We start from the raw sequence: 26,921 nt of genomic DNA, 5'->3' as shown, positions 1-26,921 counted from the left end.
TCGAACGGCTCATTGAGGAGAGGTGTGCTATGACTTTTATAAGCGATCGGGGGTACGGTGTTCGCCCCAGGGGCGAAAAACGGGCCGAAAAAAACGCATAGACTTAACATTGCAAAAAACTTTGACGAGTCATAGCTCTGAGCGAGGATGTCGCAGAAACATGTAATTTGCCACATTTGAAGAGGCTGACAGGCTCTGTAAGAACATACATCACAATGGGGTAAAAGTTGCACCCCTGGGGGGCAGGAGCTGCCCAAAGTTGCCCCATTGACTTACTATGGGGAAGAAACGTCCCATGAAACACACATGCTTTTCCTACTATGGTAAATTGCATAGGGATTTTGTATTGCACATAGCTCTGGATCACAATGTCATAGAGACAAGGGGGCGGTCTCATTTCTCTCAGATGACCAATCAGTCTCTCAGGATCATTGTGAAGCTATCAAGCCATGCCCTAGCAACCATTTAGAGCACCTTAGCAACAAGTCCCATAGACTTCCATTGAAAGAGATAAAAGGGATATCTCCGGACTGAATTGTCATAGAAAAATGGGGGTGGTCTCATTTGACTCGGGGCAGCAAAAAGCCAGTCATGAATCACCTCAACACCTCCTAACCCCTCCCTAGCAACCATTGTCGAGCAACTTAGCAACCAAAATCCAAAGAGGGATATCTTATATTCTGAATGTCACAGAGGCATGGGAGTTGGTTTATATCATTCATAATGACAAGAAGCCTTTGCAGTTTCATCATTGGCAGCTGTCAAGCAACTCCATAGCAACCAAACAGGTTACCCTAGCAACCAAAATTCAAAGAGGGATATCTTCCACTCTGAATGTCACAGAGGCATGGGAGTTGGTTTATATCATTCATACTGACAAGCAGCCTTTGGAGTTTCATGATTGGAAGCTGCCAAGCCACTCCCTAGCAACCAAACAGAGTACCCTAGCAACCAACATCCAAAGAGGGATATCTTCCACTCTGAATGTCATAGAAGCATGGGAGTCGGTTTATATCATTCATAATAACAAGAAGCCTTTGCAGTTTCATCATTGGCAGCTACCAAGCAACTCCATAGCAACCAAACAGAGTACCCTAGCAACCAAAATCCAAAGAGGGATATCTTCCATTCTGAATGTCACAGAGGCATGGGAGTTGGTTTATATCATTCATAGTGACAAGAAGCCTTTGGAATTGCATCATTGGCAGCTGCCAAGTAACTACATAGCAACCAAACAGAGTACGCTAGCAACCAAAATCCAAAGAGGCATATCTTCCATTCTGAATGTCGCAGAGGCATGGGAGTTGGTTTATATCATTCATAGTGACAAGAAGCCTTTGGAGTTTCATGATTGGCAGCTGACAGGCCACTCGCTAGCAACCAAATAGAGTACCCTAGCAACTGTTTAGCAAAACGTATATCTCTGCATCAGAACATCGTATAGAGATGGGAGTTGGCTCATTAGTTTCAGTTGGAAAACAGTCTGTAAATATCAACCTGGTAACTGTGTGTTCACACCCTAGCAACCATTTAGAGCCACCTAGCAACCATATTGCAACACATAGAAGCCATATTTCAGCTCCACAAAATCGTACAGACATGGTTGTTGGCTCGTATGCAATCATGTACAACACCCTAGCAACCGAGTGGCGAGTTTTGCCACTGCAAGCACCACTTCACATTTTCTTCAGGAAATGTACATTCTAGTTAATGGTGCTTGCTGAAAGCAAGGCATCATTAGTGTTCTCTTTCATACTTATTAGTGGTGCTTTTTTGAAAGCATCACTATTGTTATTGCTCATACTTATTATTCTTTTTATAATTTTTATTATTCTTCCACACAAAAGTTTGGCGCGTAATGCGCCCCGCACCGTTTGTCACAGACCCCTGAGTGAGGTGTCAAATCGACCGGCTCATTGAGGAGAGGTGTGCTATGACTTTTCTAAGCGATCGGGTGTACGATGTTCGCACAGCGGACGAAAAAGCGGCCAAAAAAGTCCCCATTGACTTTACATTGGGAGTTCTAAAAATATTTGAATCCCAACTGCCATTTTCACACACACAGACTCCAAAGGGCCTGACAGCCCTGCGTCTCTCCCTCTCTCTCTCCCTCAGAGGATTTATATTATCAAGCAGCCAATAAGTAATGGCCTAAAATCTTCATAGCCACACCCTAGCAACCAGTTTCAGTACCCTAGCAACCACTAAGAGCTCCCTAGCAACCACCCTAAACCAAAAAAAAATGTTTTTTACATTTTTTTGTATTTTTTAACGCAATATTACACTCGTGGCCTTGCGATATTGCTCCATGCTTGTGCCTATTCGGCCATAGGCACGAGGCCGCAGGCCGAGTTCCGTACTGAAGGCACTCGTTATTAAAGATTTTAATAACTCTATAAAAACTCCATAGTAACCATCTTTGACAACTACCAACCACCTAGTAACACCATAGCAACTAAAAAAAATACCTTAGCAACCATCCTGAACACCCTAGCAACGTCTAGAAACGCTCTAGTAACCACCTAAAATACCGTAGCAAACACCCAGAACACCCTAGCAACTGCCTAGCAACCACCCAGAACACCTAGCAACTGCCTAGCAACCACCCAGAACACTCTAGCAACTGCCTAGCAACGCCCTAGCATCCACCCAGAATACCATAGCAACTGCCTAGCAACACCATAGCAACCACCCAGAACACCCTAGCAACCACCTAGCAACTGCCTATCAACCACCAAGAATACCCTAGCAACTGCCTAGCAACCACCCAGAACACCTTAGCAACTGCCTAGCAACACCATAGCAACCACCCAGAACACCCTAGCAACCACCTGGCAACAGCATCTTGCTAAAAACATGCTAGCAGCATGCTAATCATGCTAGCATCATGCTAGCAACATGTTAATCATGATAGCATTATGCTACCAACATGTTAATCAAGCTAGCATCATGCTAGCAACATGCTAATCAAGCTAGCATCATGCTACCAACATGCTAATCAAGCTAGCATAATGCTAATCAAGCTAGCATAATGTTAGCAACATGCTAATCACACCATAGCGACCACCCAGAACACCCTAGCAACCGCCTAGCAACCACCCAGAACACCCTAGCAACTGCCTAGCAACCATCCAGAACACCCTAGCAACCGCCTAGCGACACCATAGCAACCACCCAAAACACCCTAGCAACCGCCTAGCAACACCATAGCAACACCATAGCAACCACCCAGAACACCCTAGTGACTGTCTACAAACACCCTAGCAACCACCCAGAACACCCTAGCAACCGTTTAGAGCCACATATAAACCATATAACTGCACCCCAGCAACCGTGCCGAATTTTGCCACTGCAAGCACCATTTCACATTTTCTTCAGGAAATGTACATTCTAGTTATTCTTATTATTATTATTATTATTCTGGACAAAGTTTGGCGCGAAACTCGCCCCGCACCGTTTGTCACAGACCCCTGAGTGAAGTGTCAAATCGACCGGCTCATTGAGGAGAGGTGTGCTATGACTTTTCTAAGCGATCGGGTGTACGATGTTCGCACAGCGGACGAAAAAGCAGCCAAAAAAGTCCCCATTGACTTTACATTGGGCATTCTAAAAATATTTGAATCCCAACTGCCGTTTTCACACACACAGACTCAAAAGGGCCTGACACCCCTGCATCTCTCCCTCTCTCTCTCCCTCAGAGGATTTATATTATCAAGCAGCCAATAAGTAATGGCCTAAAATCTTCATAGCCACACCCTAGCAACCAGTTTCAGCACCCTAGCAACCACTAAGAGCTCCCTAGCAACCACCCTAAACCAAAAAAAATTTTTTTTTACATTTTTTTGTATTTTTTAAAGCAATATTACACTCGTGGCCTTGCGATATCACTCCATGTTTGTGCCTATTCGGCCATAGTAAGGCATAAGGCACTCGCAACCACCCTGAACACCCTAGCAACTGCCTAGCAACCACCCAGAACACCTAGCAACTGCCTAGCAACCACCCAGAACACCTAGCAACTGCCTAGCAACCACCCAGAACACTCTAGCAACTGCCTAGCAACGCCCTTGCATCCACCCAGAATACCATAGCAACCACCAAGAATACCCTAGCAACTGCCTAGCAACCACCAAGAATACCCTAGCAACTGCCTAGCAACCACCCAAAACACCTTAGCAACTGCCTAGCAACACCATAGCAACCACCCAGAACACCCTAGCAACCACCTGGCAACAGCATCTTGCTAAAAACATCCTAGCAACATGCTAATCATGCTAGCATCATGCTAGCAACATGCTAATCAAGCTAACATCATGCTAACATCATGCTAATCAAGCTAGCATCATGCTAGCAACATGATAATCATGCTAGCATTATGCTACCAACATGCTAATCAAGCTAGCATCATGCTAACATCATGCTAATCAAGCTAGCATCATGCTAACAACATGCTAATCATGTTAGCATTATGCTAGCAACATGCTAATCAAGCTAACATCATGCTAGCAACATGCTAATCTAGCTAGCATCATGCTAACATCATGCTAATCAAGCTAGAATCATGCTAGCAACATGCTAATCAAGCTAGCATCATGCTAGAAAAATGCTAATCATGCTAGCATTATGCTAGCAACATGCTAATCAAGCTAACATCATGCTAGCAACATACTAATCTAGCTAGCATCATGCTAAAATCATGCTAATCAAGCTAGCATCATGCTAGCAACATGCTAATCAAGCTAGCATCATGCTAGCAACATGCTAATATTGCTAGCATTATGCTAGCAACATGCTAATTAAACTAGCACCATGCTAACATCATGCTAATCAAGCTAGAATCATGCTAGCAACATGCTAATCATGCTTGCATTATGCTAGCAACATGCTAATCAAGCTAACATCATGCTAGAAACATGCCAATCAAGCTAGCATCATGCTAATCAAGCTAGCATCATGCTAGCAACATGCTAATCATGTTAGCATCTAGCTAAAAACATGCTAGCAAAATGCTAATCATGCTAGCATCTTGTTAAAAGCATGCTAGCAACATGCTAATCATGCTAGCATCATGCTACCAACATGCTAATCAGGCTAACATCATGCTAATCAAGCTAGCAAAATGCTAGGAACATGTTAATCATGTTAGCATCTAGCTAAAAACATGCTAGCAAAATACTAATCATGTTAGCATCTTGTTAAAAGCATGCTAGCAACATGTTAAACATGCTAGCATCATGCTACCAAGATGCTAATCATGTTAACAACATGTTAATCATGCTAGCATCATTCTAAAAACATGTTAATCTTAGTAAATCATGCTGGAATGTGGTAAATCATAGTAAATCATCTTAGAAACATGGTAAATTGTGGTAAATGATGCTAAAATGTGGTGTATCATGGTATCACAACATGTCAATTGTGTTAGCATCTGCCCAGTGGCGAGTTTTGCCACTGCAAGCACCACTTCACATTTTCTTCAGGAAATGTACATTCTAGTTCTTCTTATTATTCCACACAAAAGTTTGGCGCGTAACTCGCCCCGCACCGTTTGTCACAGATCCCTGAGTGTGGTGTCAAATCGACCGGCTCATTGAGGAGAGGTGTGCTATGACTTTTATAAGCGATCGGGGGTGCGGTGTTCGCCCCAGGGGCGAATAAGCGGCCAAAAAAGTCCCATTGACTTAACATTGCGACGAACTTTGACCACTCGTAGCTCTGAGCGAGGATTTCGGAGAATAGTGTGATTTGCCACATTTGAAGAGGCTGACAGGCTCTGTAAGAACATACCTCACAATGGGGTAAAAGTTGCACCCCTGGGGGGCAGGAGATGCCCAAAGTTGCCCCATTGATTTACTATGGGGAAGGAACATCCCGTGAAACACACATGCTTTTCCTACTATGGTAAATTGCATAGGGACTTTGTATTGAACGTAGCTCTGGATCACAGTGTCATAGAGACAAGGGGGAGGGCTCATTTTACTCAGACGACCAATCAGTCTCTCAGGATCATTGTGAAGCTATCAAGCCACGCCCTAGCAACCATTTAGAGCCCCTTAGCAACAAGTTCCATAGACTTCCATTGAAAGAGTTTAAAGAGATATCTCCAAACTGAATTGTCATAGAAACATGGGGGTGGTCTCATTTGACTCGGGGCAGCAAACAGCCAATCATGAATCACCTCAACACTTCCAAACCCCTCCCTAGCAACCATTGTCGAGCACCTTAGCAACCAAAATCCAAAGAGGGATATCTTCCATTCTGAATGTCACAGAGGCATGGGAGTTGGTTTATATCATTCATAGTGACAAGAAGCCTTTGGAGTTTCATGATTGGCAGCTGACAAGCCGCTCCCTAGCAACCAAACAGAGTACCCTAGCAACCAAAATCCAAAGAGGGATATCTTCCATTCTGAATGTCGCAGAGGCATGGGAGTTGGTTTATATCATTAATACTGACAAGCAGCCTTTGGAGTTTCATGATTGGCAGCTGACAAGCCACTCCCTAGCAACCAAACAGAGTACCCTAGCAACCAAAATCCAAAGAGGGATATCTTCCATTCTGAATGTCGCAGAGGCATGGGAGTTGGTTTATATCATTAATACTGACAAGCAGCCTTCGGAGTTTCATGATTGGCAGCTGACAAGCCACTCCCTAGCAACCAAACAGAGTACCCTAGCAACCAAAATCCAAAGAGGGATATCTTCCATTCTGAATGTCACAGAGGCATGGAAGTTGGTTTATATCATTCATAGTGACAAGAAGCCTTTGGAATTTCATCATTGGCAGCTGCCAAGTAACTCCATAGCAACCAAACAGAGTACCCTAGCAACCAAAATCCAAAGAGGCATATCTTCCATTCTGAATGTCACAGAGGCATGGGAGTTGGTTTAAATCCTTCATATTGACAAGCATCCTTTGAGTTTCATGATTGGCAGCTGCCAATACACTCCCTAGCAACCAAACAGAGTACCCTAGCAACCAAAATCCAAAGAGGCATATCTTCCATTCTGAATGTCGCAGAGGCATGGGAGTTGGTTTATATAATTCATAGTGACAAGAAGCCTTTGGAGTTTCATGATTGGCAGCTGCCAAGCCACTCCCTAGCAACCAAATAGAGTACACTAGCAACCAAAATCCAAAGAGGGATATCTTCCATTCTGTATGTCACAGAGGCATGGGAGTTGGATTATATCATTCATACTGACAAGCAGCCTTTGGAGTTTCATGATTGGCAGCTGCCAAGCTACACCCTAGCAACCAAACAGAGTACCCTAGCAACCGTTTAGCAAAACGTATATCTCTGCATCAGAACATCGTGTAGAGATGGGAGTTGGTTTATATCATTCATACTGACAAGAAGCCTTTGCAGTTTCATCATTAGCAGCTGCCAAGCAACTCCATAGCAACCAAACAGAGTACCCTAGCAACCATTTTACAAGACCTACATCTCTGCATCAGAATATTGTATAGAGATCGGGGTTGGCTCATTAGTTTCAGTTGTAAAACAGTCTGTAAATATCACCATGGTAACTGTGTATTCACACCCTAGCAACCATTTAGAGCCACCTAGCAACCATATTGCAACATATAGAAGCCATATTTCAGCTCCACAACATAGTACAGGCATGGTTGTTGGCTCGTATGCAATCATGTACAACACCCTAGCAACCGAGTGGCGAGTTTTGCCACTGCAAGCACCACTTCACATTTTCTTCAGGAAATGTACATTCTAGTTATTCTTCCGACCCAAAATTTATCAACTCTAACTCCTCCTAGAGCTTTAACTCTACAAACTCCAAACTCGGGTCAGACCTTCAGACTGTTCTGACTTGGTGTGCTATATCTTTTCAGACTGATTTGACTTTCAGTTTTCTTAAAAATGAATATTAAAAACCATAAAAATCCCATAGACTTACATTGCAGAGTGCTCAAATTGAGCCAAGACTACGGTGGCCCATTAGTGTACAAGCCAAAAACTCAAATCTAAACTCCCTGAAGGCCAAGACTCAATTAAACTACCATTCTATGGACTAAAAAATCTATCTATCTATCTTCAAACTTTATCTATCTATCTATCTATCTATCTATCTATCTATCTATCTATCTATCTATCTTTCTTCAAACTTTATCTATCTTCAAACTTTATCTATCTATCTATCTATCTATCTTCAAACTTTATCTATCTATCTATCTATCTATCTATCTTCAAACTTTATCTATCTATCTATCTATCTATCTATCTTCAAACTTTATCTATCTATCTATCTTCAAACTTTATCTATCTATCTATCTATCTTCAAACTTTATCTATCTATCTATCTATCTATCTATCTATCTATCTATCTCTTTCTAACTAATCTATCTTTCTTTCTTTTTAACTAATCTATCTATCTTTCTAGCTAACTTATCTATCTTTTTTATTTCTTTTTAACTAATCTATCTATCTTTCTAACTAACTTATCTATCTTTTTTCTTTCTTTTTAACTAATCTATCTATCTTTCTAGCTAACTTATCTATCTTTTTTATTTCTTTTTAACTAATCTATCTATCTTTCTAACTAACTTATCTATCTTTCTTTCTTTCTTACTAATCTATCAATCTATCTTTCTAAACAACTAATCTTTCTTTCTTTTTAACTAATCTATCTATCTTTCTAACTAACTTATCTATATTTTTTCTTTCTTACTAATCTATCTATCTTTCTAACTTATCTATCTTTCTTTCTAAATAACTTTTCTTTCTTTCTTTCTTTTTAACTAATCTATCTATCTTTCTAACTAACTAACTTATCTATCTTTTTTCTTTCTTACTAATCTATCTATCTTTCTAACTAACTTATCTACCTTTCTTTCTTTCTTACTAATCTATCTATCTTTCTAAATAACTTATCTTTCTTTCTTTTTAACTAATCTATCTTTCTAACTAACTTATCTATCTATCTGTCTTTCTTTCTTTTTAACTAATCTATCTATCTTTCTAACTAACTTATCTATCTGTCTTTCTTTCTTTTTAACTAATCTATCTATCTTTCTAACTAACTTATCTATCTTTCTTTCTTTCTTACTAATCTATCTATCTTTCTAACTAACTTATCTATATTTCTTTCTTTCTAACTAATCTATCTATCTTTCTGACTAACTTATCTATCTTTCTTTTTAACTAATCTATCTATCTTTCTAACTAACTTATCTATCTGTTTTCTTTCTTTTTAACTAATCTATCTATCTTTCTAACTAACTTATCTATCTTTCTTTTTAACTAATCTATCTATCTTTCTAACTAACTTATCTATCTTTTTTCTTTCTTTTTAACTAATCTATCTATCTTTCTAACTAACTTATCTATCTTTTTTCTTTCTTACTAATCTATCTATCTTTCTAACTTATCTATCTTTTTTCTTTCTTACTAATCTATCTATCTTTCTAACTAACTTATCTATCTTTTTTCTTTCTTTTTAACTAATCTATCTATCTTTCTAACTAACTTATCTATCTTTTTTCTTTCTTACTAATCTATCTATCTTTCTAACTAACTTATCTATCTTTCTTTCTTTCTTACTAATCTATCTATCTTTCTAAAGAACTTATCTTTCTTTCTTTTTTCTTTCTTTTTAACTAATCTATCTATCTTTCTAACTAACCTATCTATCTTTCTTTCTTTCTTACTTATCTATCTATCTTTCTAACCAACTTATCTATCTTTCTTTCTTACTAATCTATCTATCTTTCTAACTAACTTATCTATCTTTTTTCTTTCTTTTTAACTAATCTATCTATCTTTCTAACTAACTTATCTATCTCTTTTTCTTTCTTTTTAACTAATCTATCTATCTTTCTAACTAACTTATCTATCTTTTTTCTTACTAATCTATCTTAGAGCCCTGCATTTCAGCCCGAGCCCGACGGGCCCCGACTTTTTTACGCCCCTAGGGCCGGGCTTCGGGCCCATTTTCACGTCATAGTTAAAATGCGGGCCGGGCCTCGGGCCTTTTTTGGGTTATCCTGCTTTTTATATTTTTAGACATTAATTAAAAAAAAAATATATGAGAAGTTGACGTTGACGATAGAAAAACAAACATAGAAAGACATTTCGTAACCTCATAACTTAATGCGCTTTTTTCCTGTCAAATGTCGAGAGCGCATTATTGTAGCGTGAAAGTAGGCTACATTAATATAATGCGCGAGCGCGAATCTCTCTGCTCGCACACGGAATATAATGTGCCGAGCGCGAATCTCTCTGCTCGCGCGCGGGAACTGGACGTGCCCTGCACTTAAAACGTGTTTTAAATACTGGCCATTATAGCCATCAGCTAATCTTAAAATTACACTGACATATGACTGACATGACAGTCTGTCTCACGCACGCACACAGAAGGTTTCCCGTCAGCGCGACCCACGATTCACCTCATGTGCAAATAATGGAGAATATTAAGAGAAAAATCGCGTGCGTGAGAAGAATTCGTGATAGAAGAAAGGAGGACTGGGTTAAAACCTTCCACTGTGGATGCTTAGCTATTCTTTTTCTCCACGATGCTCTGTTAGAGACTGTTCTAACTTTTCGTTTGATTGGACTTTATTTTCGTTTAACTGTTGGAAACCTCTGATGTTTTTCGTTTGATTGGACTTTGTTTTCGTTTAACTGTTGGAAACCACTGGAAAAAAAGAATGGCCATGTTCTGTGGTGCATTTTTGAGGTAAGATAATCTGCAAGTTTGTTTTTAATTTATTTAATTTAATAGGCTATTGCTCATTTCGTTTGCAAGCGCTGTTGCTAGCAGCCTGAGCCTGCCTCAGTATTTCAAAAAAAAAAATTTACTCACTGTGGTTTAATAAATAAACATTTATTAAACTAACTGTCTGTGTGATATGCTTGAAGTTTTTTATATCTATTGATTTTATTGTAGACAAGTAAAGTATTATAGCATTGATTTGAGAGGCTCAATTGATCAAACATGTTTTACTTGCTGTCGGCTCGGTTTGCTTGGTCGTCATTTAAAAAAAAAAATGCTCCAAACATTTGTCTAAATTAACCTAATAAAGAAATGAAAAGAAACATTAATTTACATAACTAACAAAGAAACATAACTAACAAAACTGAGCTATTTTAATGGCTGCAAATAGGGCAGGCTGCCACTGTGTAATGAAAAAAAAAAAAAAAAAAAAGGGGCTCGGGTCGGGCTCGGGCTGATAATTCTGATGAGCTGTCGGACACGGGTCGGGCTAGGGCCTGAGCGTCTCGGGCCAGGGCCGGGCTCGGGCCTAAATTTGAGGCCCGTGCAGGGCTCTAATCTATCTATCTTTCTAACTAACTTATCTATCTTTCTTTCTTTCTTTCTTTCTTACTAATCTATCTAGCTTTCTAAATAACTTATCTTTCTTTCTTTTTAACTAATCTATCTATCTTTCTAACTAACTTATCTATCTTTTTTCTTTCTTTTTGACTAATCTATCTATCTTTCTAACTAACTTATCTATCTTTCTTTCTTTCTTACAAATCTATCTATCTTTCTAACTAACTTATCTATCTTTCTTTCTTTCTAAATCTATCTATCTTTCTGACTAACTTATCTATCTTTTTCTTTTTAACTAATCTATCTATCTTTCTAACTAACTTATCTATCTTTTTTCTTTCTTTTTAACTAATCTATCTATCTTTCTAACTAACTTATCTATCTTTCTTTCTTTCTTACTAATCTATCTATCTTTCTAAATAACTTATCTTTCTTTCTTTCTTTTTAACTAATCTATCTATCTTTCTAACTAACTAACTTATCTATCTTTTTTCTTTCTTTTGAACTAATCTATCTATCTTTCTAACTAACCTATCTATCTTTCTTTCTTTCTTACTAATCTATCTATCTTTCTAACTAACTTATCTATCTTTCTTTCTTACTAATCTATCTATCTTTCTAACTAACTTATCTATCTTTTTTCTTTCTTTTTAACTAATCTAACTAAATAACTTATCGTTCTTTCTTTTTAACTAATCTATCTATGTTTCCAACTAACTTATCTATCTTTTTTCTTTCTTACTAATCTATCTATCTTTCTAACTAACTTATCTATCTTTCGTTCTTTCTTACTAATCTATCTATCTTTCTAAATAACTTATCTTTCTTTCTTTTTAACTAATCTATCTATCTTTCCAACTAACTTATCTATCTTTTTTCTTTCTTACTAATCTATCTATTTTTCTAACTAACTTATCTATCTTTCTTTCTTTCTTACTAATCTATCTATCTTTCTAACTAACTTATCTATCTTTCTTTCTTTCTTACTAATCTATCTATCTTTCTAACTAACTTATCTATCTTTCTTTCTTACTAATCTATCTATCTATCTTTCTAACTAACTTATCTATCTTTCTTTCTTTCTAACTAATCTATCTATCTTTCTGACTAACTAATCTATCTTTCTTTCTAACTAACTTATCTATCTTTCTTTCTTTTTAACTAATCTATCTTTTTAACTAACTTATCTATCTATCTATCTATCTATCTATCTATCTCTTTCTTTCTTTCTTACTAATCAATCAATCTTTCTTTCTTTTTCTTTCTTTCTAACTAATCTATCTTTCTTTCTTAGTAATCTTCATTTCTTGCTTTCTTTCTAACTAATCTTTCTTTCTAACTAATCTTCCTTTCTAACTAATCTTTGTTTCTTTCGTTCGTTCTTTCTTTCTAACTAATCTTTGTTTCTTTCATTCTTTCTTTCTAACTAATCTTTGTTTCTTTCTTTCTGACTAATCTTTTTTTTTTCTTTTTAACCGATCTATTTTTCTTTCTTTCTAACCAATCTATCTTTCTTTTTCTAACTAATCCATCTTTCTTTCTTTCTAACTAATCATCTTTCTTTCTTTCTAACAAATATCTTTCTTTCTAACTAATCTATCTTCCTTTCTAACTAATCTTCCTTTCTTACTTTCTAACTAATCTTCCTTTCTTACTTTCTAACTAATCTTTCTTTCTTTCTAACTAATATTTCTTTCTTTCTAACAAATCTTTCTTTCTAAGTAATCTATTTCTTTCTAACTAATCTTTCTTTCTTTCTAACTAACCTTTTTTCTTTATTTCTAACTAATCTTTCTTTCTAACTAATCTTTTTCTTTCTTTCTTTCTTTCTTTCTAACTATTCAACTAATCTATCAAACTTTAAACTACTTTAAACTTCAAACTACTTTAAACTTCTTCAAACTCTCTGGTCCGGCTTTCTCAAGCCAACTTAAAGTTTGTCTCAACAAACTTTTTTTTCTAGTTATTATTATTCTTCTTCTGAGCCAAATTTTAGACTGCATCTCCTCCTAGACCGTTAAAGCTACGACCACCAAACTCGGGTCATACCTTCATACTGTTCTGACTTGGTGTGCTATATCTTTTCAGACTGATTTGAGTTTCAGTTTTCTTAACCCTCTGGAGTCTGAGCTGTTTTCTGGGCCCTGGAGGTGTTCTGACATGCTCTGACATTTGTGCTTTTTTCAGTTATTTATAAACATGTTAATGGCAAAGGTGTAAATTCACTCTATATAGCACAAACAGGGCTACCAAAATATGTGATCAACATGCATGTATATGTTTGAATTTTTAAGAGAATAATGTTTATGCGTGGTTATTGGAAAAAATAAAAACGAAAGTTGCTGAAATAAGGCCACAAAACACATACTAAATATGTGGCAATAAGACTTTTGACTAATGGATGTCATCGCCTATAGTTTTTTCTTCAAAATTATGTGAAAATAGTCTTGCTTTATCGTTCACATAAAACCATACATTGATTTAAATTGATGTAAAACAGGTTTTGCTTGGAAAGCCAATATGCGAGGGGGGCGTGAACGAGGAGTGGTTTATACCTGAGAAATACAATGTCCCATCCCACTCTGCATAATGATGAGCCATTCACTCAGGTGTGAAACTGACTGAGCCACAATGCAAGGACAAAACATATATTTAGAAGAAGACTTATTAGGCCTATATTGACCATTTAAGATTTTGCTTACATCTTGTAAATATGTTTTGCTATTTTATTAAAAAGGTTACAACAACAATAATTACAAAAAAAATATTTCAAGTGTACTCTTTCTTTGTAAAAAAAAAAAGATTATAGGCCTACATTTTATCTATGTATTCATTACTTTGAATATAGCCAACATTGGAACAGCTAACATCTTAGTTGATGACTTTATTTTTGACAAAAATAGTAGGCTATTTTATATAGAAATTGCTAAACAAAAGCTTATTTGACGTGGCAGTATATTCTACAGTAAAAACTGTACCCAAATCTACTAAACAAAATGTTGTCTTTCATATTTCGCCTGACTGTAACGTTGTTTTTATGAAATATTAGGGCATATTGTTAATTTGCTGTTTAATATGTTGCTTATACAAATAGCCTACATTTTATTTCAACATATTTCAGTCGATTTTTACTCATCTCAGTATAGCAATACAGTTTGCTAAAACATCATCATTCATTCACACACGCGATTTAAATTTAACTTCTGGCAAAGATGAAGTTGACGATATAGGCTATTGACTTGCGATCTTCGCAGTAGGCTAGTGAACGCACCGGAGAAATGCACATTTATTAGGCTACATAGTTTTTTTGTTTTGGATGGTTTTGTTTAGAACCAGCTTTCTGTAAATATATTTCAAATTTTTTTTAGACATGTGAGGCGAGTAGGCTACGGTCTGGTTCATGATGATCTCCAGTTCAGACCTTATGTTGTGTTGCTAGCCTATATTTACTTTAAATCCAGGAAATTTGTTAATGAAAAAATTATTAAAATTAAGATACAATTGATACAAAACGAAATTCGTTTTAAAGAAAGGATTTGTACTTTCTGTTTTGAGGTCTCTGTGAATGTTTGAAAGTCTTTTAGTGCTTAGAGCGCTCGCGTCCATAATGGAGAACTGTCACGTAATATTGTTTTTTTCCTCATAAATGCAAACACGAAAAATAAAAGACAAAAGACTTTTAAGTAAAACTTACTCCGAAAGTGTGTCCTCGACGGAATTCGCTCTTCAATATGCTGCCGTTCGTCGTCTGTTACAATCTTCCTCTGAGGAAACAACCCGGTATCGTGCTTCGTGCATTCTTCCTCGCTGTCCAGAATCATCTGAATGGCGTCTTTATTACCGGAGAAGCGTGCCATACTCAAAACGCGATGAACTATCAGTAAGTCTGATAGAAACTGTGTTTTTATGGCATTGATCGGGGGGCGTATGCGATGCATACTAGATCACCTAACTATTTACATGTGAATCGCGCCGGGGGCGGGGCGGCCGCAGCTTATTATAGAGATAATGAGGCAGAAGGAAAAACGGTACCTCTCCTTGCTTTCAAACGGATTACATGAGTTGAAAACATTTGTTTTTTATATAAATTACTTCATTTAAAAGAGGAGATTTCAAGCTTCATAAAGACATATCTCACGTGCCTGTGTGAGAAGTATTCGCTGAGTTATGATTCATTTTCGGACGTGTTTCAGAATGGACTACACGGACAGAGAGAAGGCAGAACTCGCTTCGTGTTTATTTTTCTTTATTTGGCGAAAAGCACAACACTTTGTTTTTATTGTGAGTGTACACAAAAATAATACACACTTAACAGGATAGATTGATGTATAACACAAGCATATAAGATAAAAATTAATATTTTTATTTTATTATTTTTTTGCACTCATACGGAAAAAAACGAGCCTATCGCGCCGGCGCGATAGCCGACCTCAGGGGGTTAAAAATTAATATTAAATACCATAAAAATCCCATAGACTTACATTGCAGACTGTTCAAATTGAGCCAAGGCTACGGTGGCCCATTAGTGCACAACCCAAAAACTCAAATCTAAACTGAAGCCCTAGAGACTCAACTACTGCTAGACTCATTAAACTACTATCTTCAAACTATTTTTATCTATCTATCTATCTATCTATCTTCAAACTTTATCTATCTATCTAATCCATCTTTCTTTCTTTCTTTCTTTCTAACTAATACATCTTTATTTCTTTCTAACTAATCCATCTTTCTTACTTTCTAACTAATCCATCTTTCTTTCTTTCTTTTGTTTTTCTCTCTATTCTTTCTTTTTTTCTTCATTTCTAACTATTCTTTCTTTTTTACTTTTCTTTCTTTTCTTTATTTTTAACCTTTCTTTCTTTCTAACTAATCTTTCTTTCTTTCAAACTGATCTTTCTTTCTTTCTAACTAATCAATCTTTCTTTCTTTCGAACTAATCTTTCTTTCTTTTTCAAACTGATCTTTCTTTCTTTCTTTCTTTCTAACTAATCTATATATTTTTTTCTTTTTAACTAATCTATCTTTCTTTCCTTCTGTCTAATATATCTTTCTTTTCTTCTAACTAATCTATCTTTCTTTCTTTCTAACTAATCTATGTATCTTTCTTTAACTAATCCATCTTTTTATTCTTTCTAACTAATCTATCTTTCTTTCTTACTAATCTATCTTTCTTTCTTTCTAACTAATCTATCTTTCTTTCTTCTAACAAATCTATCTATCTTTCTTCTAACTAATCTATCTTTCTTTTCTTCTAACTAATATATCTTTCTTTTCTTCTAACTATCTTTCTTTCTTTCTAACTAATCCATCTTTCTTTCTTTCTTTCTTTCTAACTAATCCATCTTTCTTTCTTTCTTTCTAACTATTCTATCTTTTTTACTTTTCTTTCTTTCTTTCTTTTTTCAAACTAATCTTTCTTTATTTCTTAATTTTTTTTAAACTAATCTTTATGTATTTCTAATCTCTTTCTTTCAAACTAATCTATAAATCCATATATCTTTCTTTCTAACTAATCTTTTTCTTTCTTTCTTTCTAACTATTCAACTAATCTATCAAACTTTAAACTACTTTAAACTTCAAACTACTTTAAACTTCTTCAAACTCTCTGGTCCGGCTTTCTCAAGCCAACTTAAAGTTTGTCTCAACAAACTTTTTTTTCTAGTTATTATTATTCTTCTTCTGAGCCAAATTTTAGACTGCATCTCCTCCTAGACCGTTAAAGCTACGACCACCAAACTCGGGTCATACCTTCATACTGTTCTGACTTGGTGTGCTATATCTTTTCAGACTGATTTGAGTTTCAGTTTTCTTAAAAATTAATATTAAATACCATAAAAATCCCATAGACTTACATTGCAGACTGTTCAAATTGAGCCAAGGCTACGGTGGCCCATTAGTGCACAACCCAAAAACTCAAATCTAAACTGAAGCCCTAGAGACTCAACTACTGCTAGACTCATTAAACTACTATCTTCAAACTATTTTTATCTATCTATCTATCTATCTATCTATCTATCTATCTATCTATCTATCTTCAAACTTTATCTATCTATCTAATCCATCTTTCTTTATTTCTTTCTTTCTAACTAATACATCTTTATTTCTTTCTAACTAATCCATCTTTCTTTCTTTCTTTTGTTTTTCTCTCTATTCTTTCTTTTTTTTCTTCATTTCTAACTATTCTTTTTTACTTTTCTTTCTTTTCTTTATTTTTAACCTTTCTTTCTTTCTAACTAATCTTTCTTTCTAACTAATCTTTCTTTCTTTCAAACTGATCTTTCTTTCTTTCTTTCTAACTAATCAATCTTTCTTTCTTTTTCAAACTGATCTTTCTTTCTTTCTTTCTTTCTTTCTTTCTTTCTTTCTAACTAATCTATATATTTTTTTCTTTTTAACTAATCTATCTTTCTTTCCTGCTGTCTAATATATCTTTCTTTTCTTCTAACTAATCTATATTTCTTTCTAACTAATCTATCTTTCTTTCTTTCGAACTAATCTATTTATCTTTCTTTAACTAATCCATCTTTCTTTTTATTCTTTCTAACTAATCTATCTTTCTTTCTTACTAATCTATCTTTCTTTCTTTCTAACTAATCTATCTTTCTTTCTTTTAACCTATCTATATATCTTTCTTCTAACTAATCTATCTTTCTTTCTTTCTAACTAATCCATCTTTCTTTCTTTCTTTCTTTCTAACTAATCCATCTTTCTTTCTTTCTAACTATTCTATCTTTTTTTACTTTTCTTTCTTTCTTTCTTTTTTCAAACTAATCTTTCTTTATTTCTTAATTTTTTAAAAACTAATCTTTATGTATTTCTAATCTCTTTCTTTCAAACTAATCTATAAATCCATCTATCTTTCTTTCTTTCTTTCTTTCTAAATATTCTTTCTGTTTTACTTTTCTTCCTTTCTAACTATTCTTTCTTTTTTACTTTTCTTTGTTTCTTTTTAACTTCTCTTTCTTTCTTTCTTTTTTAATTTTCTTTCTTTCTTTCTTTTTTAATTTTCTTTCTAACTATTCTTTTTACTTTACTTTCTTTTTAACTTTTCTTTCTTTATGTTTCTTTCTAACTATTCTTTTTTACTTTACTTTCTTTTCAACTTTTCTTTCTTTCTAACTAATCTTTCGATCTCTTTCTTTTTTCAAACGAATCTTTCTTTCTAACTAATCTTTCTTTTCAAACCAATCTTTCTTTCTTTCTAACTAATTAATCTTTCTTTCAAACATCTTTCTTTCATTCTTTCTTTCTTACTAATCTTTCTTTCTTTCTAACTAATCTTTATTTCATTCTTTTTTCAAACGAATTTTTCTTTCTTTCTAACTAATCTTTCTCTTTCTTTTTTTTCAAACTAATCTTTCTTTCTAACTAACTAATCTTTATTTCTTTCTTTCTAACTTTTCTTTCTTTCTAACCAATTTATCTTTCTCTCTTTCTTTCTAACCAATCTTTCTTTCTAACCAATCTATATTTCTTTCTTTCTAACTAATCTTTCTTTCTAACTATTCTTTCTTTTTAACTGATATTTCTATCTTTCTTTCTTTCTAACTAATCTTTCTTTCTTTATTTTTTCAAACTAATCTTTCTTTCTAACTAATCTTTCTTTTTTCTTTCTAACTAACTAATCTTTCTTTCTTTCTAACTAATCTTTTTCATTTTTTTCAAACTAATCTTTCTAACTAACTAACTAACTAACTATCTTTCTTCTTCAAACTAATCTTTCTTTCCAACTAACTAAATATCTTTCTTCTTCAAAGTAATCTTTCTTTAATTTTTTTCAAACTAATCTTTCTTTTTAACTAATCTTTCTTTCTATTTTCTTTTTAACTAATCTTTCTTTCTTTCTAACCTATCTTTCTTTCTTTCTAACTAATCTTTCTTTCTAACTAATCTTTCTTTCTAACTAATCTTTTTCTTTCTTTTTTCAAACTAATCTTTCTTTCTTTCTAACTAATCTTTCTTTTTTCTTTCTAACTACTCTTTTTTCAAACTAATCTTTCTTTCTAACTAACTAATCTTTATTTCTTTTTTCTTTTTAACTAATCTTTCTTTCTTTCTAACCAATCTATCTTTCTTTCTTTCTTTCTTTCTTTCTTTCTAACTAATATTTCTTTCTTTCTAAATAATCTTTCTTTCATTCTTTTTTCAAACTAATCTTTCTTTCTAACTATCTTTCTTCAAACTAATCTTTCTTTCTTTTTTCTTTTTAACTAATTTTTCTTTCTTTCTAACCAATCTTTATTTCTTTCTTTCTTTCTTTATTTCTTTCTTTCTTTCTTTCTAACTATTCTTTCTTTTTTAACTAATATTTCTTTCTTTCTTTCTAATATTTCTTTCTTTCTAACCAATTTATCTTTCTCTCTTTCTTTCTAACCAATCTTTCTTTCTTTCTAACCAATCTATCTTTTTCTTTCTAACTATTCTTTAGTTTTTAACTGACATTTATATCTTTCTTTCTTTTTTCTTTCTTTCTAACTAATCTTTCTTTTTTACAAACTAATCTTTCTTTCTTTTTAACTAATCTTTCTTTCTTTCTTTTTTCAAGCTAATCTTTCTTTCTAACTAATCTTTTTTTCAAACTAATCTTTCTTTCCAACTAATCTTTTTTTCTAACTAATCTTTTTTCAAACTAATCTTTCTTTCTTTCTTTCTAACTAATCTTTCTTTCATTCTTTTTTCAAACTAATCTTTCTTTCATTCTTTTTCAAACTAATCTTTCTTTCTTTCTTTCTTTCTTTCTTTCTTTCTTTCTTTCTTTTTTCTTTTTAACTAATCTTTCTCTTTCTAACCAATCTATCTATCTATCTATCTATCTATCTTTCTTTCTAACTATTCTTTCTTTTTTAACTAATATTTCTTTCTTTCTAACTAATCTTTCTTTCATTCTTTTTTCAAACTAATTTTTCTTTCTTTCTAACTAATCTTTCTCTTTCTTTTTTTTTCAAACTAATCTTTCTTTCTAACTAACTTATTTCTTTCTTTCTAACTTTTCTTTCTTTCTAACCAATTTATCTTTCTCTCTTTCTTTCTAACCAATCTTTCTTTCTAACCAATCTATATTTCTTTCTTTCTAACTAATCTTTCTTTCTAACTATTCTTTCTTTTTAACTGATATTTCTATCTTTCTTTCTTTCTAACTAATCTTTCTTTCTTTCTTTTTTCAAACTAATCTTTCTTTCTAACTAATCTTTCTTTTTTCTTTCTAACTAACTAATCTTTCTTTCTTTCTAACTAATCTTTCTTTCATTTTTACAAACTAATCTTTCTTTCTATCTAACTAATCTTTCTTTTTTCAAACTAATCTTTCTTTCTAACTAATCTTTTTTTCAAACTAATCTTTCTTTCTTTCTTTCTAACTAATCTTTCTTTCATTCTTTTTTCAAACTAATCTTTCTTTCATTCTTTTTCAAACTCATCTTTCTTTCTTTCTTTCTTTTTTCTTTTTAACTAATCTTTCTTTCTTTCTAACCAATCTATCTATCTATCTATCTATCTTTCTTTCTAACTATTCTTTCTTTTTTAACTAATATTTCTTTCTTTCTAACTAATCTTTCTTTCTTTTTTACAAACTAATCTTTCTTTCTTTCTTTCTAACTAATCTTTCTTTCATTCTTTTTTCAAACTAATCTTTCTTTCATTCTTTTTCAAACTCATCTTTCTTTCTTTCTTTCTTTCTTTCTTTTTTCTTTTTAACTAATCTTTCTTTCTTTCTAACCAATCTATCTATCTATCTATCTATCTATCTATCTATCTATCTTTCTTTCTAACTATTCTTTCTTTTTTAACTAATATTTCTTTCTTTCTAACTAATCTTTCTTTCTTTTTTACAAACTAATCTTTATTTCTTTCTAACTAATCTTTCTTTTTTCAAACTAATCTTTCTTTCTAACTAATCTTTCTTTCTAACTACTCATTTCTTTCTAACTATTCTTTTTAAACTAATATTTCCATCTTTCTTTCTTTCTAACTAATCTTTCTTTCTTTTTTACAAACTGTTTTTTTCTTTCAAACTAATCTTTCTTTCTAACTAATCTTTCTTTCATTCTTTTTTTCTAACTAATCTTTCTTTCATTCTTTTTTCAAACTAATCTTTCTTTCTAACTACCTAATCTTTCTTTCTAACTAATCTTTCTTTCATTCTTTTTTTCAAACTAATCTTTCTTTCTAACTAACTAATCTTTCTTTTTTCAATCTAATCTTTCTTTCTTTCTTTATAACTAAACTTTCTTTCTTTCTAACCTATCTATCTATCTATCTTTCTAATTAATCTTTCTTTCTTCCTTTCTTTCTTTCTAACTATTCTAACTAAAATTTCTTTTTTCAAACTAAAATTTCTTTCTTTTTCAAACTAATATTTCTTTCTTTTTTCAAACTAATATTTCTTTCTTTCTTTCTTTCTTTCTTTCTTTCTTTCTAACTAAACTTTCTTTCTAACCAATCTTTCTTTCTTTCTTTCTTTCTTTCTTCCTAATATTTCTTTACTAGAAACATGGTAAATCATGTTAAATCATGCTAGAACAGTTTAAAACTTTTTCAAACTTTCTGGCTAGGCTTTTTCAAGCCAACTTAAAGTTTGTCTACGAACTTTACCATCTAGTTTGCTACTTGCTATTGCTAGTCAGTAAATGGAGGGACATTCTCATTCTAGAGAGTATTTGATTAGACAAAAATGTAGAGTCCATGGACAATTTTTGGTCCGTTTTAATACAGAGAAAAACTAAGTTTTGTAATTGTTGTGTACAGCTGCTAGAAGTTAATGCTGCAAACATTAAGAGTACACTAATAGCATATAGATGACTTCAAAACTAATGCACACCAGTTAAAAAGCCACAAAACTTGATTTCATGGGGTCTTTAAAGTCATGTTAGTGGGCAGTTTGTGGTTTTTCAGAGTACGGCTGTGTGAATATAAACTTACTCTGAGTTCAATCATATATTTTTATAGATCCATTTTAATTTAATATTTAATATTTAATTAATATTTGTGTGCATCAGGGTTGTTATATTTCTGTGAATAGAATTATAAAACTTGTTTCTTTGTATCTTTGCAAAATGAGTAAACAAAATTTAGCTTTAATTTTGTTTCAGCATTAGTTATAGTTTTTATCCCTTATCCACCTTATTTTTCAGATAAGTGCGGCTACGGCCATTTGTAATTTTAATGTCTCTGGCTTCCGGTGTCATTCGCTTCCAGTTATTTTTAGCTGTGCAAAACAGCTCGTTATGCTGCTTAATATTGCAAACTGCTATTTCTTACCATATTATTTTAATGTATTGTCTTAATTATAAACACACTGGTTTGTAGTGCAAACAGTTTTACAGTTTACTGCACTTTGAATTATTCTTCTCATTATTTCCCTATAGCGGCTAATACATTGGAAGTTGCACACATTCACAGAAAACATCTGTGTGGAAAAATAAGGTGGATAACACAGCACAATTAATTCTTTCAATCTACCAATGATGACAGTTTATAGGAAAATTCTGGGGTTGGCTGTTGTACATGTCGATCAGACACCCTGTCTAATTGGGTAGCGCTGGGAAGCCAGACTTGGCCATCCAACATTGATTGAAAATATGAAAGCTACAGTAAAGTCATTTTTTATTGAATTTTGTTGAGTTGTAATGAATATTTAGTGCATTGCTACAAAGTTTTCATTCATTTAAAAAATTCCAGTTTAATTTGATAATACTTTAAAAATATAATTTTTTATCTTTATAATAGTAATAGTAACTAATAGTAATAGTTGTTGGTCATATTTCATACAGTTGAATTAATCTAGCAAGTAATCTTAATAAGCATAAATTCTTAAACTGGCATTCAGTTTTTAATCTTCTTGTAATGCAGTTGTACGTATTATTGTGTTCCAGATGTGTATATTTAATGTGTCTGTCTCTGTGTGTTCAGACAAAGCTCCAGTGGCTGTGCGAGGAGGTGCGTGAGCGGGAATCCAGTGAGAGGAGGTTAAGGAGGACACTACAGCAGCACAAGGAGCAGATGAAAGCACTGAAGCAAAGCAGAGAATCAGAACTGCAGAGCCTCCTGGACCGCATTACCCAGCAGGATCGGCTCCTCAAAGACATCCAATCAGAGAAGAGAGGTACTAACTCACCTTAGAGAAAAGTGATTTCTAGATCAGAATTTATTGGGCCTGGCACTTCAGCACAGGTAGTAATGTGAAATGTTATCCCATTATTCTACTGCATAAGCTGTACTATACTAGCTGACTTTATACTGGCAGTAATTTGCACGATAGTCACATCACAGGATGTGCAATGCCAAGTATAGGGATCGTAGTTGATACGTGATCCGTTCAGACCAGGTACCACAGTTTGAAATGCACGTGATTTCGGATTATTGCAAAGTTTACTCATCATAGAGTGAAAGATTTAGGTCCTGTCAGTTTAAACATTCATGGGATTTTAAGCCATTTGAAAGGAAGACACGAAAGACATCTCAATTCTGAACTCACACACTGTTTTCTGTGCGCACACACACACAGAAAACACAGAATTCCTTTGTCTTTCTCGTCTGTTTGTGCTTGAACGGACACATACATGCAAAATTGCCAAAATGCCTGTCTCTGCGAGTATCCACATAAACTCAATAGCTTATTGCTTATGTGAACGTAAACAATTGCGGAAGAAAAAGGATGCGTATCATTATATTCAATCCGTGCATTCAGTCTTAAAGTGACAGCAGCCTAAAATACCCACTGCTGTCTGAGTCATTAACTGTTAATCAAACAACAAAAGCAATGTAATAAGCAACGTTTGAATCCTAATGGTTAAAATCAAAATTGTTCACTCTTCTCATTCTTCCAGTGCCCCCGAATCAGTTGTGTTTCCATTTCCACACACAAAAAAAAGTTATTTTAAATAAATACTTTTTCGAACCCTTCCTTGGCTGTTTTTTTCGAACCCTTCCTTGGCTGTTTTTACACCTCACACGAAATTGAGTGTCCACCAAGATGCCCCAGACAATACGTTATTAAAAGAATTGTAATAAATATTTTCAAAGACTCTTATTCTGAACGAGTCTACTGCTTTTTAAATGATGGGTGGCAGCTTCTGTTTCAGGGAACTTAGACTCAAAAGTACTGAAACATTTCAAATGTTTCAAAAGGACAGTGTATTCTGTTCCTCCTGATTAATTTCTTTCTAAAAAGAAATTCTCCTGTAACAATATGGAAAAGACGATACTGCGCACTTGTGTTCTGCACTCCCAATTTAATAAAGAATAGATGCCCTAATAATCGCTCGTGTTTCTCCCCAAATCCTCATTCATGACTCTTTCCAGAATTGTTTTCACATGGGTGCTTTAAAATATTATCCATTTCTATCAATGGATACTGGTATGGATACTAGATACTGGTAGATGATCAATAGAGGGTCTTAATACTAATGTTATCCACCAGAAGGAACTGCATGGTAAGAAATCCCTTTAAGTCTCATTGATTAAAATCTCTGTAAATGGTTAAATATATTGACTTGGGGGGAAAATGAAGCACAGAACTTCACATTTGTTTAATAGAGTTTAATATAATTAATTTGCAAAGAAATCTGTAAAATCTCCAAAATGCTTATAGATCATTGTTTTTTTGTTTTTTTTATAGAAAACACATTTGTTTAACTAAATATTGCTATGTCAGTTTTTTCCAATATCGTGCTGCCCTATTGCCAGAGTTTTTCACTGTTTGAATGCTCCAGATATTTGCGTTTCAATTCATATCTCTGGAATCCTCTTCTGAATCCTTGAGTCCAGCCTACAAAATAAGCCTTTGCAAACAGCACTGAATTGCTGTCCAATATTATTAGTCTCTTTTAATATAATATATATAATAATACTTCTATAAAGATGTATATTATTTTTCAAAAGAGACATGGCCATTGTATCACTGGAACTATTTTGAAATTATTTCCATTTGTGGAGCAAAAGTGTACAAAAAAAAGTGATCTAAAATGTAAGTTACTAGCCTCTCGTTTATACTATAAAGTGATATCACACTTGAAATCGTGGTCTGAATAGATCATGCATAATTAGCATAACATGCATTTTATTTTACAACAGGTTTTAAGACAGTCATGTCACACTGTAGAAAAAAACTGTTGTTCTTAATTATTTTAGTCTTGTTTTCAAATAAAAAAATCTTAAAATATAATTTACTTGAACAAATATGTGTTTGATAAGACTTGTTTTCAGAGAATGTCTGAATGTGAGATAAAATTAACTTATAGATATACATCTAAATAATTTTTGCATATTTGCACATAAAAAAGGTATTAAAAAACTTAAGTCTTAATAGTAAATTCAAGTAAATTAATCTTTTTAGTATTTTTCAGTTTTTACTGTAAATATTATTAATAAAATCAATTAGCAACATAAATTTATCAAATATTCTCTTGTGTTCCATGGAAGAAAAAGTGTGAGTGAATGATTAATTTGATTACTCTTTTTCAATATCAATGCTCATTAAAATGGTCTTCCAGGTCTTCTTGAAAATGGCCGCAAGAAAGAAGAAGAGATGAGAAATCTTCAGGTCAGTGTAAAGGAGTTGGTATGAATGTTGCACTCTTAGATATACATGCACACGTGTGTATGTGTGTGTGTGTGTGTGTGTGTGTGTGTGTGCGCGCATTTCCATGTTTCATGTGGACTTTCTATAGACATAATGATTTTCATACTGTACAAAATGTATATTCTTTCCCCTAACCCTACCCCTTAAATCCAACACACACACACACACACACACACACACACACACACACACACACACACACACACACACACACACACACACACATAAAATCTCCTCTGTAGTTAGTGGTTACAACCTAACCTTTATGTAATCCTGCATGCACGTCAGTTGTCCTGCATGTGGCAGGCATGTAATAACATCATCTTACCCTTGCTTGTCTGCATGCTTTCAAACCAAACCCACTGGGATCACCTACCCATTATGAATCAATCCCCTTAATGGGGCTCAGAAGAAACCAGCAGCATGCTGGAAGACAATAGGACACAGAGTCAGTAATTACACTTGGCCTCAGATTTTCCCAGATGCTGCTTTTAACTGGTGGATTAGAAACTGCTAGGAATCTCTAAAACAAAACTTCCTGTGTCAAAGTAATTTCTGTTTCTCTTTTTTTTCAGGACCGGGTTGTAGATCTTGAAATGGTAAGATTTGTTTCCCCCATAGTGTTTTAATGAATCTGTCATATACTTATTTGTCCAGTGTATGTTAATCTTCACAATTTTGTACAATTAATTCAGTCTGAACTGCTTAAAGACTCCATTGCAACCTTTTGTAGAAAATTCAGCCTTTAGCTGCACTGGCGCAGAGTGAACCCAACAGAGTGGTAGTGATCTCTGTCATGAGTTTCTATTTTCCACATGCGCTGTTTTCAATTGATGGCTTTATAAAGATGTGTTTTTTGTCCGTTAAATGTTTTGCTTTATAAGATGCTGCAAAAGGAGTAAGCTAATCTTTGAATTCCTGTGCTGTTTCATTGTGTTTCATTTTAACAAAGATCAACCATATCAGAACTTTTGCACCTTTAATGTAAAAATTACAACATATTCAATTCCACTGAAAACCAAAGTGACACATTTCAGAGAAAAAGATAAACA

At 33.6% G+C, this 26,921-nt stretch overlaps 1 protein-coding gene across 3 annotated transcripts in view; it reads left to right on the top strand.

Moving 5' to 3' along the window:
• Positions 1-26,921, top strand: part of cep128 (centrosomal protein 128) — a 363,668-nt gene that overhangs the window by 198,227 nt on the left and 138,520 nt on the right. For 2 of the 3 annotated variants that reach the window (XM_079888956.1, XM_079888957.1), the window contains exons 17-18: positions 23,199-23,391; positions 25,781-25,848. In XM_079888956.1, coding sequence (XP_079745082.1) covers positions 23,199-23,391; positions 25,781-25,848 — 261 coding nt within the window. Of the gene's footprint in view, positions 1-23,198; positions 23,392-25,780; positions 25,849-26,444; positions 26,469-26,921 lie in introns of all 3 variants that reach the window. The other variant, XM_079888955.1, reaches the window with a different exon arrangement.

The sequence above is a fragment of the Squalius cephalus genome, assembly GCF_949319135.1.
Source record: "Squalius cephalus genome assembly, chromosome: 12".
Classification (NCBI taxonomy): Eukaryota; Metazoa; Chordata; class Actinopteri; order Cypriniformes; family Leuciscidae; genus Squalius; species Squalius cephalus.
The sequence above is the reverse complement of the archived record's forward strand: the minus strand, read 5'-3'. Positions and strand labels throughout refer to the sequence as shown.